Here is a 17,081-nt window from a genome sequence, read left to right as displayed (position 1 = left end):
AGCCAAGCCATTAGGAGAGATGCGCTTTTGTGGGGAGGGTGCTTTTAAAAGATTTTAGTGTAGGCAATAGGCTGAGATATAAGGTTTAGAAAGTTGTTTGGTATGTTGTTATTTATCATATTGTAATTGCATTGGATAACATTTTTAGGGATAATAATTAAGTGATAGCAACATTTTTAAAGAATTAGAAATATAGCAAAATCTATCAGTGATGGATCCTTATTAGTTGTATTGTCTATTATTGATAGCATTCGAAAGCAAAATCTAAAATTTCATATATTTACAAATTCTTTTGAATTGTGCTCTATCTACAAATACTCTTGGATTTGATTGTTATATTTGCAATGACCTCTTTATCATATTTGGAGAGAGCTTAGTCTTTGTGTCTGTTGATGGAAAATTATAGACAGGAAGACTCACTTGATCTTCACGTGCCTTCGATATTGAATTTATAATTTTATGGAAGAAAGACGACATGCAAGACAAGAAGAGAAAACACCGGTGTGATGCCTGCTATAGAACCTCAATTACTTAAGTTAGTATTTAGTAAAGGGTCGAGCAAGCTAGAAAAGGGTTGAAGTACTTATCTTGGGTGTTACCTGTGACCGCTTATTTATAGTGGGTGGACTTGGGATCCAAATCCAAAAGGGATTAGAGAATGTAAATTTGGGCCATGCAAAGGGGCTTGGATCATGGCCTATAAGAAGCAAACTTTCAGGGATGGAAAAGGCCCGTCTCGACCTCGGAGGTGGACAAGTTGGGCCTTTTGGGCCAACACCTTTCATTTCTCTGGTTTCTTCCTCCCTTGGCCCACTAGCTCGTTTCTTACATTCCTTTTGTCTTCTTATTGTTTTGATTTTACCTTTCACTTGTCTTTCCGAGCTCGTGATTCTTGGTCCAAAATTGGCCCATAATAGTGTCCATGAGGCTACCTTGCATCCTCACCAAATAGTTAGCAAGGTTGTTATGATATGGTATTTTTATTTATTGTTCGAATTTGTGTAGGGTTCTCTTAGGAGGATTTATGGGGGCTTTACATAGATTCTTATATAATTATTTCTATTAATTATTCAAATTAGTAAGTAAATTAACAAATATTAAATAAAATATACAAATGGCATCATTTAACTAATTCTTGAGTCTAATCTAATTAAAGCATAAGGTCGAAAACAATAAAACATGATAAGTTTAAGAATAAAATTTAACTTTTTNATTTAAAAAAAAAAAAAATCCTCATGTCATTTTCTTAATTTGTTTATTTTAAAATCAAAAAAGGAAAAAGAAAAAAAGAAAAAGAAAAAAAAAGGTTGGCTCTGTTTGTTTGTTCTGTCTCGCGTCTCGCCTCTCAAAATTATATATCATCGTCGTCTTCCCAGAATCTTTCCTTTACCGTAATTTCTTCTCTGAAATCTTCTTCCATTCTTCTTCCCCTAATTCCCCAGTCCTTTTCTTATTCCCTTCTTCCATTTGTCAAATCCAATCCCCCTTTTCTCTTAATCTCAAATCTCCTTCTTTTATGGAGAACGAAGCCACCACTACCGCCACCAAACTTGGTTCTGATGGAGTCAAGCCAACCCCCACCGCCACTACCACCGCCGCCTCCTCCGATAATGACCAAAACCCCAATTCCAATCCATCCCCGCCCTCTGTTTCAGACCCCCAGAATGACACTACTGGATCCGACTCCACCTCCCTTCAAACCCCTTCTCGCCACTCCTCCAGAACTCCCTTCACTAATCTCACCCAGGTCGATGCTGACCTTGCCCTCGCTCGTACCCTTCAAGAACAGGTCATCTCTCTCTCTCTCTTTCTCTCTGATGTTACTGTTTCTAATCTCTTCTTGTTCCTTTTCAATTTCCGCTTTCGTTTCTTGTGTTGTTCTGTGTTCAATTCGGTCTGTTGTCGGCTGCCTTTGGAGCTTTCTGATGGAAATCCTATCTTGATTTTGTTTCGGTGCGAGTTCTTTTAAGAATTTTAATTGCGTGGTGGACTTGATGTTCTCCTTTGTGGCTCTCTCATTTCAGTAGTAAACAACTATCCTGGGAGTTTATTTGTTGTTTAGGTTCTGGATTTAGTTTTACTTTCTTGATTATCTGATTGTGTTTTATTGTCCTTGATTGCCCTGGTTTTTCTAGCATCGACTTCGTTTGACTTTGTTAGATTTCTGCTGGGTTGCGTACGGAAGAGTGGAAGATTTGGGGAAGTTGTTCACAAGAGGAAAAGCCAATTGTATAATGACTAATGGGCATGCTTTTGTTTCTTTCCTTTCATCTATTGGTATTGATTGATTACTTTGTTTTGTTATTGGGGAGCATATGTGTATCAGTTAATGCAAAGTGTTTGAAGCTTGATTTGGAACTGATGAGTTTCCAGCTTATGGACGGAGGGGGATTTAAGATGGATGATTGACTGACTCCAGTGCTACATTGTTGTTCTGTCGAAATTTTGTTTTCAAATGTTGCATTTGTCTTATCGTGTTTTTAGAGAATGAAAGAGTGATGGGTGGGGAGTTTAAGTAAGATTCTGTCCTCATCTTACTTGCTTAGGATGGTTGTCTAGATTTTGGTTATAGGAGCTTCTATATTTTGGGAAAAAAGGGTTTTCTAAGCATCGTGTTTTCAATTGACAATGACAAATTATGAGCAGGAAAGGGCATACCTGATGCTTAGAATGACGAGTGAGGGGAGTGATTTTGGAAGTTGGGAAGCTGGAAGTTATGTATTAGACGATGAGGATGGTTTTGGTGATCCCCATGATCATACAGAATCTGATGGGGATGATGATGAGTTTGATGGAACAGATGTCAATGATGACGACGACGTGTTTGATGTGCATGCTCATGAAGATGGCGGAGACCATAACAACCCCAACTTTGAACTTGATCCAGGTAATTTTTCTAGTGACGAGGCTTATGCTAGAGCCCTACAAGATGCTGAAGACAGAGAAATGGCTGCCAGATTATTAGCCCTTGCTGGATTACAAGATCGTGAGTATGCTTGGCCATGTGGCTCCCCTTCTAATGCATTGTTACTTATGTGGAGGTCCCTAAATCATGTAAGACTAAAATATTTTGTTCTCATGTTGCAGATGACGCAGATGACACAGATGATCAAGGTGAAAACTCCCAGGTATTTTCTTTGATTTTCCACTTTAACCTCTTTTGCATTAGGATTTTTTTATTAACAATAAATACATTTTGATTCACTTGGAATTACTTTAATAGACAACATTGATCCTGAAATTCTCACTATATGGAATTCATGCAGAATAAGAGAAATCTTATATGGAAAACCTTCCTATAACTGTTAAGTAGCTAAACGTTGATCTGTATAGAATTGATGCAGAATGAGGAAAGTCTTACGTGGAATAGAATGTTTTAATTTTTCCCTCTTTGATAGCTTGGAAGCTACAACTTAAAAATTCACTTATTAATCTAGGGAGGCTTGCGGCTATAACTTTCTATTCGCTTAATGTTATAGTTAGTTTTGTTTGCTTGGCTTCTTTTGCTGGGCTCTCCTTTTGTATGGTTCTTTATATTTCTTCCTTTTTCACAATTAAAGTTGGCCTTCATCAAATTTTTACTAGCCTCTGCCCCAACTCTCAAGTGCTTGATTGTAGAAAAATTGGTTTCATCCATCATTCTACCTTGGCCGTAAGATCCCGGTGCTCCTTTACTTCATTATCATTCATACTCACAAGTTCGAGTATATTTTTCAATGTCACCATGGTTTTTCTCCTTTGAGAATTTGGATTTCGATGAATAATAGGAATTTCAAAACGTGTTCTCTTTTGGACATTTTTTGGGATCTCGTCAGATATATAAATTTTAATTTTTTTTGGCGTTCCTTGTCCAAACTATTTTTGTGATTTTACTTCTTTGATCAGCACAAATTGGGAAGTTTTTTTATTTGTAGCTCCCTTGGTTTCTTGATGAATTTCTAACCTCCTTTTCTGCTCCTCTTGTGATTGATGTCACTTCTCTTTTCCTAAAAGACAAAGCGGTGCTGTGTGTGTTTATGTCAACCATTGTTACACCTTCAAAAAGTGTCCTTGTGTCTCCATGCTTCTCAGGCTGGCTTTCACCATCCAAAAGTCCTTCCAAGACGATGTATGTTTAAATGTGAGTATCCTTAGCAACATTAACTAGAGCTTCAGAAGTTAAGAGGAATTACGTTGTTGGGATGTTAGGAAGAATGGCTTGTGCCTTAAATCCCATGGAAATAGGCACTGTCATCACCAATGAGAATGCGACTCAAAAGTAGTCCTATAATCACCAAATGCTGCCTGTCATGCCAAAGTAGTATCTGGGAGAACCATTTCTAATCTCTTTGATAGCTTCTGCCACGGTCTTGTTGAAACCTACACTTTAGTCCAGCCAGCATTGGAAGTCGATAACAGCTTGACAGTCAGTCTTCTTGAGGATGAGGAAGATGAAAGTTCGTCTTTACTAGCATTGACCATATCTTTCTAAATTTCGTTTGTACTAGCGTTGACCATAGCATTGGTCTCCCATTTTGGGGGAATCTGAGGACTATTTCTTTTTGGGATTCTCCACTTGAAAAGATTAGGAAAAGGCTAGCTTCATGAAGAAGAGCTTCTTTCTCCCTTCCTACAAAAATCGTCCTGTTTCTGATTTCTTGGTTTGGACAGGGAGCTCAATGTCTTTCTTCTTTGGTTTTCGTCGTCCTTTGTCCAATAGGGAAATAACGGAGGTTGCCTCTTTGTTGGTCTTGCTTGATGAGTTCAATTTTAGGTTGGGAAGGAGGGATGTTCGCATTTGGAGTCCTAATCCTTTTGAGGGTTTTTCTTGTAAACCCTTTTTCGATTGTTGTTGGATCCCTCTCCTAGTAGAGAGTCGGTCTTTGATGGACTTCGGAGGATTAAGATCTCTAAGAATGTTAAGTTCTTTACATGGAAAGTTGCTTAGTCGTGTGAACACTACTGATAGGCTTTTGAGGAGGAAGTCTTCGCTTATGGTGCTTTTTTGTTATATTCTTCGTCGGAAGGCGGAGGAAGACCTGGATCACATTCTTTGGAGGTGTCAATTTGCGAGATGCGTGTGGGACTATTTCTTCCAAGAGTTTGGCTTTGAGTTAGCTCGCCAAAGAGATGTTTAGGAGTCAATCGAGGAGTTCCTTCTCCATCTACCATTGAAGGAGAAAGGTTGGTTTTATGGTTAGCTGAGGTGCGTGCTATTTTGTGGGACATTTAGGTGGGGAGAATAACAGAGTTTTTAGAGGTGTGGAGAGGGGTCATGGTGATGTGTGGTCCTTGGTGAGGTTTCATGTTTCTCTTTGGGTTTTGGTTCGAAGACCTTTTGTAATTATCCACGAGGTAGCATCTTACTTAGTTGGAAGCCCTTTCTTTAAAGGGGCTTTGCGGGATTTTTTTTTTTGTGGCCCTTGTATTCTTTCACTTTTTTTCTTAATGATAGCACTTGATTCAACCAAAAAAAAAAAAAAAATCCTTTTCTGAATGTTGCAATGGCAGCCCAAGAATCTTCCCCTTGAGACCTCTTGACAAAACTCTTCAGTTTTTTTAAAAAAGTAATCATCATAATTCTTGAATTCAACATCAATTTTTTGCGCCCATTGGTCAGACTCAGACCGCTACCCTTTTCAGATCAAGTGATGTTCTTCATGTGCTAACCTAATATTGAAGTCTGATAGAGTTAAAGAAGTGAATTTAATAGTAGTATTGAATTTACAAAGAAGAGTTAAAAAACCACCGTTCATCGAGTTGCCTCCTAAATGAAGATCAACCCAAGTTCTTGTCTACTCAACAACTAACTACCGCCCTCCCTTACATTACACTCCCATGTGCCCTATCACTACAATTTACGTACTGTTACTAACAATATTTACAGAGGAATAGATCCACATGCCCTTCCTTTATAGCTGCTATACACTCCATCCCCATCTTGTTTGGATAGACCCACAAAACTTTCTTCAAGAGAGTAAAATTCCCTGGAGGCTCGTTATTTTTGTCAATTTTCATATTTTTTGTTTCAGTTTTTATGTCGAGTTCAGTGAGTGCTACTATTAATCTAGTTTTTATTAAGAATCTCATAAATAAATTACACAACACGTCCTTTAAACTCCCTTTGGAAACCGTGTTTTTCCTAGATACGATTAATTTAAATACTGCTTTGGTTTTCAATATTTGTATTCCTTCACAAATTAAATTATGTACTGCTTCCCAAGCAACCTTGCACACATCTGCGTTAGAGTACCACCTAATAGGAATCTAGAACGGAAATATATTGAAATATAAAGGATTGAGAACTACAGGATAGACCAAGTATAAGACGATTGGAACTGCCTCTCTTGAGTATGCTAACCCAAACCCTAAATCACTCAACAATTCCCTCCCCTTCTTCAATCTCCTCCCCTCTTTTTATAATCAAATGCTCTAACTCCCTAACTAATTACCCTTGTGCCCTTACCAATACTACACTAATATCCCTAACTGAGAATTTTACACGCTCAGATTCCCAGAGGTGGCTGCAAAACCCTTATTCTATCTTTTGCTCCAGTTGCCTGAAAAGGCCGGAGAAGGGGATGAATTTCCCAGTCGAGAAGTTGAATGCATATCTGAGATTCTTGTAATATAATTGCCTCTTAATGATAACTGATAAGGTGTCTTCTCTTTCCACCTACCAATACCATGAATTTATGATAAAACTCGTCTTGTCATCCCCTTCTCTGAGCCATTACTGTTTACATCTGTCTCAGAGGGAAAAAAAGCTCCTTATCTGCCACACCCATAGGCTATGTTTTTTTAGAGTTTTCCGTCTGTTCAATCTGCTATTGTTCAAGCCTGCCTCCTCTGTTTTATCCAACAAAGAGATCTTCTCCCTTGGATCTTGCTTTTAGTGGATGTTGTTAAAAGTCTATCATTCCGACTTCTCTTAGCAATTTTCTTTGTAGCTTTCAACTTGAATGTGATGTGATGACATGTTTGAGGGTGATTTTAGTAGGATAGTGATTGAAGGTGACTCAGTTGCAGGGCAACTCCAGAATTTGAAACTGCAACGTTTTTAGTTATACTGACTAAATATCTTTTCAAATGGCTCCGTCAACTAAGAGAAGATCTGCATTAGTGAATTAAGGCATTGGCATTTTCTTCTTGTTCTAGGTCGCATAAGGATCCTCAAATGACCATTTGTTCAGTGAAGTTGAAGTCACTCACTCCCATAACCCTAAAGCAGGAAATAGATTATGAAAGGCCTTTTTTTCTTGTAAAAAATATCTCTACCAAGGTAAGAGAGAGGACTCCAGTTCTCTCTTCTGTACCTCCTCCTTTGTCTTATCTTCTAAATAGAATAGTTTACATTCTCCAAAGGCTTCTCTTTGGATCACTTTTCCCTCTTGTTTTATTTTCCGTAATTGGAACAGTATATACTTTTATGTCTCAACCACATTAAAAGCTAGATGTTAGAATGAGCAAGAATCTATGAATGCTTCGGATTTTCTGAGTTTAATCCACAAACCTTACCATTGAATCTAGAAGCCTCCATATTCCCGCCTACCAACTGGACCTTCCACACTTTAATTCATGTTTAATAAGAGAGAGCAAGGCTATTTGTTCCTATGTAACAGTGAGTCAGTGTCACTGTTCAAATTTCCGCTGTTGGTATTGGACTGCCCCCCACTGTTTTGATGAATACAAACAAGTCTTCCCAGTTGCTTTTCATTATCCTTCAAAAGAGCTCTGTTTGCGTAGAACAGGTTAAGTTCACAACGAGGAGTTCTTCGCTCATGCCTAGTGCAAAGAATATCGATCTTGGTGACCAGGCCTCATGATTACTGTGGTTTGATCTCGATTTAAAGTATCTAATTCATTGGACTTACTCTTCAAAGAGCTTACCCTCTTTTTTCCAGATCTAGTGTTTCTCCAAACCTTTAAATCATATTTATATTCTTCTGCCCATAGTTCTGAATCTTTCTTTCTTTCTTTCTTTCATTTTTTTTTTTTTTTTTTAAAAAAAAAATAATAAAAAAATTTAGCCTTTTGAACTAGTTAGGATAGAAATAAGTTTTCAATCCTAGCTCAGAAAGTAGCTATAATCTGAATATCAGATGACATCCAATTTATCCTTCGATCAAAATACTCATCACGCGTGGTTTGCAGGATACGTGGGAGGACGTTGACCCAGATGAACTGTCATACGAGGTGAGTTTGGCTTGCTGGAGTGCTGATGCTTTCTTATTGTTGATTCCTGAGAGGTTATTAATATTTCAGGAGTTGCTTGCATTGGGTGAAGTGGTAGGAACTGAAAGTAGAGGGCTATCTGCTGATACAATTGCTTCTCTACCCTCCATAAACTTCAAGGCAGGGAGTGGCCAGACTGGAAGCAACGATTCGTGAGTCATCTCGAGCAAGGAGTTTTTTTTGGCATTTTTATCTTTTCTTACTTAGCTTTTGGTTTTGGCGCTCATCTTTTCAGGTGCGTCATTTGTCGATTGGATTTCGAGGATGGTGAAACCTTGACCGTTCTCTCTTGCAAACACTCCTACCATTCTGACTGCATAAATAATTGGCTAAAAATAAACAAGGTAAAATGCCCATTTACATTCACTGACCTATTAAGCAATAATAATGTACATATGTATGATGATACCGAACCCGAGATAACTAAAGCTTGCTGTATGCAGGTCTGCCCTGTTTGCAGTGCTGAAGTCTCCACGGCTACCGGAAGCAGTTAGTTGTAGCATGTGGTATTGAATGTACTAAATGAAACATTTTACATATAAGTTAAATCACGAAGGATCTTAATTTCTGTTTTCATCATTTTGGCAACACCCATTTCAGCTGAATATCTATGGAAAATGTCTATGGTGGGTCGTACAATCTCTGGTTTCATTCTGTAATCCAAGCCTAGGAAATTAGTTTGCCTTGTTCATCATACATGAATCTAATTTTTTTAAAACTTTTTTTTTCTCTTTTAAATTTCTCCTTAATATATCCCAAATCTTGCCTTGTCTCTTCAGTGTGTAAACACAAAATTTGCTCAGGGGAAGAGCCATGAGTTATGAATCCTACGTTCATCTTTTTGTTCTTGAGGTTCCTACGGTGTGGATTTTCACTTGTTATATCATATGGTCATGTCTCCATTTTTATTCTTGACCAGAAGTATTGAATCACAGATTTTAAGGATGATAGTACAAACACTATGTCAATTGAATTATGCTAATTTTGATATTTTTAATTTAAGTTTTACCCATGTCTTAATATTTTATTACTTTAATGACATAGAATATAGATTTTGAAGATTGTATGCATGCCTCAGAGTTACAGGGTTATTGGGGTATTAAATTTTTGTCGACATGTTGATGTTTTGTTGATATTTTTATGTGTATGAATTCAACGTCGACACAAAAGATTAATTGATATTTTTTTTACAACATAAAAAATCTGTGGCAAAAAAAATCAACAAACAAAATGTTGTGAATTATTAAAAAAATGTAATTTTTTATTTATTAGTTTTAACTTTTTGCATATTCAAATAAATAAACTTTTGTTGGTTTTTTTTTAAAATTTAATTTTTTTACGAATATCCATTAACATCAATATTTTAACGGTATTTCTATTGATATTTTTACAAAATTAAGATCAAAATTTTGATATCTATGTTGGCATTTTAAACTTTTGGTTGTCATAAATATACATTTCAACTTTCAATTTGACTATCCTGAAAAAAATAAAAAAAACCTTTCAATTTGACTTTCTACAATTGGTTGGGTAACTAATGATTTAAAAAATCAAGTCAATTTTTAAAAATAAAAAAAAATAAAAAAATAATTTTCAAAAAGTTACTTTTTGATTTTAGATTTCAATTAATGATATAAGTGTTTCTCTAATAAAATGTGAAAACTACAATTAGAAATTGGGAAGAAATCAATAGAAATTTCAAAAACAGGAAATTAAAGATGCAATAATTAATTTTTGAAAATTTGTTGTTATTAGACTCTTAAATATTACAAAATAGATTAACCATCTATGAGCTATACTGTATGCAATACAGGTTGTCCTAATCAAAGTATTATTGGGATTTATGTCTTAAATTTCATATTCTGTATATTGTAAACAAATTATTGAATAAATAAATGTTGGATTTTATATCATAAATCTCGTAGTTTGTAAATTAATAAACATATTCTGTTTTGTTTTTCGATAAAGTTGTTATTGAAATTATAATCTTGAATCCAATAAACTAAGGTCCTGAGGCTATTTAATGTAGTTTGAACTTTATGTAGTGACATAAATGTGGATCAAGTTCAAATATATAGTCAAAATGGTCTATAGTATATGAATAAGGTTGGCCGCCTTATTTTGGGGACACTATGGATGAGGCTCACTTTGTAGTTAGTACAAACGATGTGATCCTGAATCGTTCATATAGAGATATGTGAGTGGGGGCATCCTATGCAATGAGTTTGCATAAGACTGAACCATGAAATAGTCACTTTTTACGTTCTAAATGTCGTTTTATGTATAAAACTGACTATTTCGTTAATTGATGACCTAGGTAACTTAATCTTAATCCTGAGCTAACTATGAACTCCTGTTCACTCAGAATTATCCTTAGATTTGCATAGATAAGGGCAGCACATCATCGCTGGCCCAATAAGCCTCCCATTTCAGGGGTAAGATCAAATGGATAGCTGGGAACATAGGGTGCAAGATGGAATTCACTCTACCCATTATAGGAATAGTAGATAGATTGTTCCCTTTAGTACTGAATCCAGGTCTTGAACAAGGGGTCCCACTTTCTTCTTGGCCTGAGAGGGGTTCGATTTATAGGTTGGACCTTAAACCAATTGTTCATTAGAGGATTAGTGGAACTTAAGGAATAAGATGTAGTCTCATGGATAAAACGGTTTTTATGATCCAGCTGAGATTACGAACAACCTGTGAAGGATTAGCTTACTAATCATGGTTATATCAAATGGACACAAATATATCTATAGTGAGGGGAGTGCAACTACAGGACTATAGTGGAATGACATGTTGATTAGCTCCGTCTAAAGAGTTTAGCTATGCATAATTTCAGATCGTTGGAGAGCCCATGATCTATAGGTCCATTAGGTTCCCCTACTAGCTCATATGGAAATAAACTTAGAACAGTATGATCGAATGATTCAAATTGTTTGAATTAGGTGAAGAGGAGAAATCGACAAGTATATATAGATATAGTAGTCGGTTTTCAGTTAGAGATACAGCTTTAATATTTAAATGTGATTTAAATATAAAAAATATGAATAAGTTCATATTCGGAAGCTCGGAAATAATGGAAATGATCAAAGAATGTAAAAAGTCAAAGAGTTGACTTTTTGACTTTGAAAAGTCAAACTTTGACCGACCTTATTATTCAAATGTGATTTGAATTTCGAGAAATGAATGCGGATTCATCTCGGGAGGTCAAAATTAGTCAACACGGAAAAAAATCATAAAAAGTCAAATGTTGACTTTTTTGGTCAAAGTTGACTTTGACAAAATGAAGCTATTTTGCCCTTGACTAAAGTTAGTGGAAAATCTCAAACTTGTTGGTATAATTCCACTAACAAAATAGTTGGTAGGTCTGGCTTATAGTGGAGACATTAAGCCCACTTAGATAATGGATTCTAGGTGTTGGGTTTTTATGAATTTATTTCATGCAATTATTGCATGGTTTTTTTCTATAAATTGACCTTTCAATTTGGATGAATTTTTTTTTGACATTTTGCTAATTTTTTTTTCATAATTGGGCTGAAAAATTAAAAACCCAAACCCAAATTCATTCTTATTTTTTTTATCTCCTTCTCTCTTGGTTTTCTTCATCCCCACAACCCGGTTCTGAGTCCAGAGGATAGTAGGTCAACTTTAGTGGTGGTCTGGAAGAGTTTGGGTCGAGATTCAGCGAGGAAAAGTGGTTTTCTTGAGCTTCAAAGGTAAGTTAATTTATTGTTTTTCCTTCATTTTGCATGCTAAATTCCTTTTGATTAAAAGCAGTTAGAGTATAATTAGGTCCTTATTCCGTTGCGTAGTCTCGTGTTCCATCATGTGGTATCAGAGCATGCTTTAATTACGCTCAATTTCTTTTGGTGGGTGTTTTTTTCCTTTCTATTCAACAATATTTGACAAGACATTCTGTACCTTGCTAAAAAACCGATCATTGTTCGTCTGAGAGCTAAATTTGCCTCGATTGTTTGTCTCTTGCCCTGAGCCTCCCTCAAGTTAGCTTCCGCTATTTCAAGAGTTTGAATGAAATATGGACTAAAGTGGATTTATTATGATTTTGGCATTGTTTTTCTTTAAATTTATTGTGAAAATTTGTAATTGCTCACATATTTATGAGCATCAATGTGTGAAAAAGGGTCTGTAAACTTGTTGGAGTCATTAGAGTTGAAATTAGACTCTAATTGCTTGAATCCGGGAGAGAAGATAGCAGCAAAATTAGAGAAAAATGGCTCACAGAACCGAATTTGGCCACAGACTCGAGGCAAGCTCCAGACCCGACCGCAGCCCGAGATCCGACCCAGTTCGGAGAAGCCCCTGCACGCGCCAGCTGTTGGCAGAGTATCCGGCCCATTCCACGACCCGACCCGGTTTCGATGCCCGCCTGCTCGTGCCCGCGATTTTCGTCCTATTCCGGTTCGAAGCTGTCTCGCGCTGTCGCTTGCTCGCATGACCCTGGCGCTCACTCCCACACGCATTCTGTCAATCTGACCCGCCCCGTGCTCCGTTGGACTACGCCAATGGCATGTCAAGCCCGGTCCAGACTATCTTGGAATCGGTCTGTTGACCTGGTTGAGCCAGTTGATTGGTATCAACTTGGTTTTTTTGGTGTTTTTGGGCTGTTGTTCGATGTGGTTCTTGAGCTAGGTCAGATGGCTCAATGATGTTGAAGCCAAGTTCTCAGGAAAGCTGTGTTCTGTTTATTTAATAATTTAGTTATTTGTTGTTTTTAATGCACCAAAATGGGTCACTATAGTGTTGTTTACCTATATGCATGCTTGATTGTATAATGTTGTTGATTATGTGTGCATATAGTATGCAATATAGTTTATCACCCACCATTTAAGAAAAGCATTGACTTGACATGCATTGTTATATCTTATAATGTAGTTATAAAATATTACTATGCGATGCTAGTATTTATATAAGTTGGTTATATTAAAAGCATGTTTGATTGAGGAAAGCTTGTTATAGATGAATGCTCTAGGTATAAGTTGTTATAAAATAACTCTAGACTTCTTAAAATCTAAACAAAGATTAGATGTCATGCTCAGTTTATGTTAACACGAACATCCCATTTTTCATGATAATAGGTCGATATCTTGTAAAACCGAAGTTACAAGCAAAAACCATCCGCAATGTCTTGGACAAAAGTCGTATAAGATGAGTAATGGTTTGAAGGTTTTAAGTTTGACGGTTCACGAAACACCTATACCTGGAGATCGATGCCGGTGTCTGACGTTAGGTTAAATCGGTTTTATGAGCATGTCGTGAGCGCGTTGAGGTAATAAAATTTGTTTACATCACCTAGACACGTAGGGTTAAAATCCAGTATTAAAAGTATACTCGGAAATGAATCACCTAGACTATAGAGATATTATAAAATAGTCAATGTATCGCTAAGTTATTTATAATCCAACTGTCATATGAACACTTCAGTGGAGAGAGTAAATGTAATTTTAGCTCTAGCGTCCCCCATAAGAGTTCACACTGTGAAGATCATGCTTGGTTTGAGCCGCTGGGAGTGGACTCCATTCGGAGAGTGTTTGCATGAGTCAATACCAAGGTGAATAGGGGAAGTTATTCATAGTAAGTGGGAGAAGGAAGTGTGTCAACACATCCTACGGTCTCTTCCATTAGGTCGCATCGTGAGATTCCTATAATGCGCCTGCATGTCTGCCCTGGAGCGACCTTACCAATCGGAGGGCTGTATTATAGGATTTGAAACTTCGCAAACTCTAGAAATAGATAGGGTCTCTCAGGTCCATTTTCATTCTTGTCTTTCTAACTTCAAGAGCATAATGATTCCGATCTTTGTGGTCTGAAAATGGAGGGTCACACTTACGAGAATTACTAAGTGTTAGTAAATTCTTGACCAAAGTAGCGATAACTGAGTTACTATAGGAATAAGAGTTATTCTGGTGATAGTATCTAGTCGAGATAGTCTTGGTTCAACGAAGGAATGGTCGATCACCCCTCGGTAAAGGTTATTCTAAACCATTGAAATATCGTTGCAAAATATAATTATGAAGGGTACATTATTAGATTTTTTGCTAAACTTGATTGAATTTAAATGATTAATGTTTTTTTGCTAAAAAGGATATGTTTTTCTTTTCAGCATGACTAGCTCTTTAGATCAACTATTAGCTTCTGAAAAACTTAACGACGACAACTACTCAACATGGAAAACAAATCTGAATTCAACACTAGTAATAAATGACTTGAGATTTGTCTTAATTGAGGAATGTCTTCAGGCCCCTACCTCGAAAGAAGCACAAGGTAAATATGATTTACTAGTTACTAAAACATGTTTAGTGGAGTATGATACCTCAACCTGGATATTGGATTCAGGAGCCACTAAACATATTTGCTTCTCTTTTCAGAAAACTAGTTCCTGGAAAAAGCTTGAAGAAGGCGAGATCACCCTCAAGGTTGGAACAGGAGAGGTCGTCTTGGCCGAAACAATGGGAGACTTGAAGTTGTTTTTCAACGATAGATATATCATACTTAAAGATATTTTGTATGCTCCTAAAATGAGATGGAATTTAATATCTATCACATGTATATTGGAACAAATGTATAAAATATCTTTTGAAGTTAATGAAGCGTTCATTTTCAGAAAAGGTATTCAAATTTGTTCTGCTATACTTGAAAACAACTTATATAAGTTAAGACCAACTAAAGCAAAATTTTTCTTAAATACTGAGATGTTTAGAACAGTCGAAACTCAGAATAAAAGACAAAAAGTTTCTTCTAACGCCTATCTATGGCACCTAAGACTTGCCCACATAAATCTCAAAAGGATTGAGAGATTGGTTAAGAATGGACTCCTAAATCAGTTAAAAGACAATTCTTTACCTCCATGTAAGTCTTGTCTTGAGGGAAAAATGACTAAGAGATCTTTTAGGGCTCAGAGGCACAATATCGTTAGAGCTCGTACATTCGGACCTCTGTGGACCGATGAATGTCAAAGCTCGAGATGGGTATGAATATTTCATCAGTTTTATTGATGATTATTCTAGGTATGGTCATATTTACCTAATGAATCACAAGTCTGATTCTTTTGAAAAGTTCAAAGAATATAAGGCTGAGGTTGAGAACCAGTTAGGTAGAACAATTGACACTACGATCAGATCGAGGTGGTGAGTACATGGACTTAAGATTTCAGGACTATATGATAGAACACAGAATCAAGTCACAACTCTCTACACCTAATATGCTCAGCAGAACGGTGTATCTGAAAGAAGAAACAGAACCTTGTTGGACATGGTTCGCTCAATAATGAGCTTTGCTGAGTTACCTGATTCCTTTTGGGGACATGCATTAGAGACTGCTGTCTATATTTTGAATAACGTTCCCTCTAAAAGTGTTTCAGAAACACCTTACGAGCTATGGAAAGGGTGTAAAGGCACTTTACGTCACTTTAGGATTTGGGGATGCTCGGCACACGTGTTAGTTCAAAATCCTAAAAAAATTGGAACGTTGTTCAAAACTAAGCTTATTTGTAGGTTATTCAAAAAAAACAAAAGGTGGTCTATTTTACGATCCTCAAGAGAATAAGGTATTTGTATCGACAAATGCCACATTCTTAGATGAAGACCATATAAGAAGTCATAAACCTCGCAGTAGACTAGTAATGAATGAAATTTTCAAAGACGCTACAGATAAAACTAGGTTTTCTACTAAAGTAGTAGATAAAACTAGTACATCTGGTCAATCACATCATTCTCAAAAGTTGAGAATGCCTCGACGTAGTGGGAGGGTTGTTCATCAGCCTGACCGTTACTTGGGTTTAACAGAAACACAAGTCGTCATACCTGATGACGACATAGAGAATCCATCGACCTATAAACAGGCGATGAAAGATGTGGACCGTGATCAGTGGGTCAAAGCCATGGACCTCGAAATAGAGTCTATGTACTTCAATTCTGTCTGGAAACTTGTAGATCAACCAAACGATGTAAAACCAATTGGTTATAAGTGGATCTACAAGAGAAAATGAGACTAAGCCGGTAAAGTACAAACTTTTAAGGCTCGACTTGTGGCAAAGGGTTATACCTAGAAAGAGGGAGTGGACTATGAAGAAACTTTCTCTCCTGTTGCCATGCTTAAGTCGATTAGAATACTCTTATCCATTGCCACCTTTTATGACTATGAAATTTGGCAGATGGATGTCAAGACAGCCTTTTTAAATGGCGATCTTGAGGAGAATATCTATATGGCTCAACCAGAAGGGTTTATTGCACAGGATCAAGAACAAATTGTAAACTTCAAAAATCCATTTATGGGTTGAAACAAGCTTCTATATCTTGGAATATAAGATTTGATAATGCGATCAAATCTTATGGCTTTGTACAGAATGTTGACGAGCCTTGTGTTTATAAGAAGATCGTCAATTCTACTATAGCGTTCTTAGTTTTATATGTTGACGATATTTTACTCATTAGGAATGAAGTAGGTTACCTAACTAACATCAAGAAATGGCTAGAAACGCAGTTCCAAATGAAAGATTTAGAAAATGTGCAGTATGTTTTTGGGATTCAGATTATTCAAAACCGCAAGAACAGAACACTAGCCATGTCTCAAGCAACTTATATAGACAAAATGTTGTCTAGGTATAAGATGCAGAATTCCAAAAGAGGTCTGTTACCTTATGGATATGGAATTCGTTTGTTAAAGGATCAATGTCCTAAGACACCTTAAGAGGTTAAAGATATGAGACGCATTCCCTATGCTTCCGCAGTAGGGAGCCTGATGTATGCAATGTTATGTACTAGACCTGACATATGCTACGCAGTAGGGATAGTCAGTAGGTATTAGTCCAATCCTGGATATGATCATTGGACTGCCGTTAAGAATAT

At 36.7% G+C, this 17,081-nt stretch overlaps 1 protein-coding gene across 1 annotated transcript; it reads left to right on the top strand.

The window, feature by feature from the left end:
• Positions 1 to 1,309: 1,309 nt before the first annotated feature.
• On the top strand, positions 1,310 to 9,060 carry LOC120081554 (E3 ubiquitin ligase BIG BROTHER-related). The gene is made up of 7 exons (XM_039036540.1): positions 1,310 to 1,789; positions 2,647 to 2,986; positions 3,088 to 3,128; positions 8,134 to 8,175; positions 8,245 to 8,366; positions 8,450 to 8,558; positions 8,658 to 9,060. The coding sequence occupies exons 1-7, from the start codon at positions 1,517 to 1,519 to the stop codon at positions 8,706 to 8,708; spliced, it is 978 nt and encodes a 325-aa protein (XP_038892468.1). The 5' UTR covers positions 1,310 to 1,516; the 3' UTR covers positions 8,709 to 9,060.
• The last annotated feature ends 8,021 nt before the right edge of the window (positions 9,061 to 17,081 follow it).

Source organism: Benincasa hispida, chromosome 7 (genome assembly GCF_009727055.1).
Source record: "Benincasa hispida cultivar B227 chromosome 7, ASM972705v1, whole genome shotgun sequence".
NCBI lineage: Eukaryota > Viridiplantae > Streptophyta > Magnoliopsida > Cucurbitales > Cucurbitaceae > Benincasa > Benincasa hispida.
This window is presented reverse-complemented; position numbering and strand designations above follow the sequence as displayed.

Bases quoted from the DNA above. Each gene is read 5' to 3' on its own strand.
- LOC120081554 (XM_039036540.1), top strand. From the start codon at position 1,517: ATGGAGAACGAAGCCACCACTACCGCCACCAAACTTGGTTCTGATGGA. The intron at 1,790-2,646 runs GTCATCTCTCTC...AATTATGAGCAG, and splicing joins CTCGTACCCTTCAAGAACAG to GAAAGGGCATACCTGATGCT. The intron at 8,559-8,657 runs GTAAAATGCCCA...TGCTGTATGCAG, and splicing joins ATTGGCTAAAAATAAACAAG to GTCTGCCCTGTTTGCAGTGC.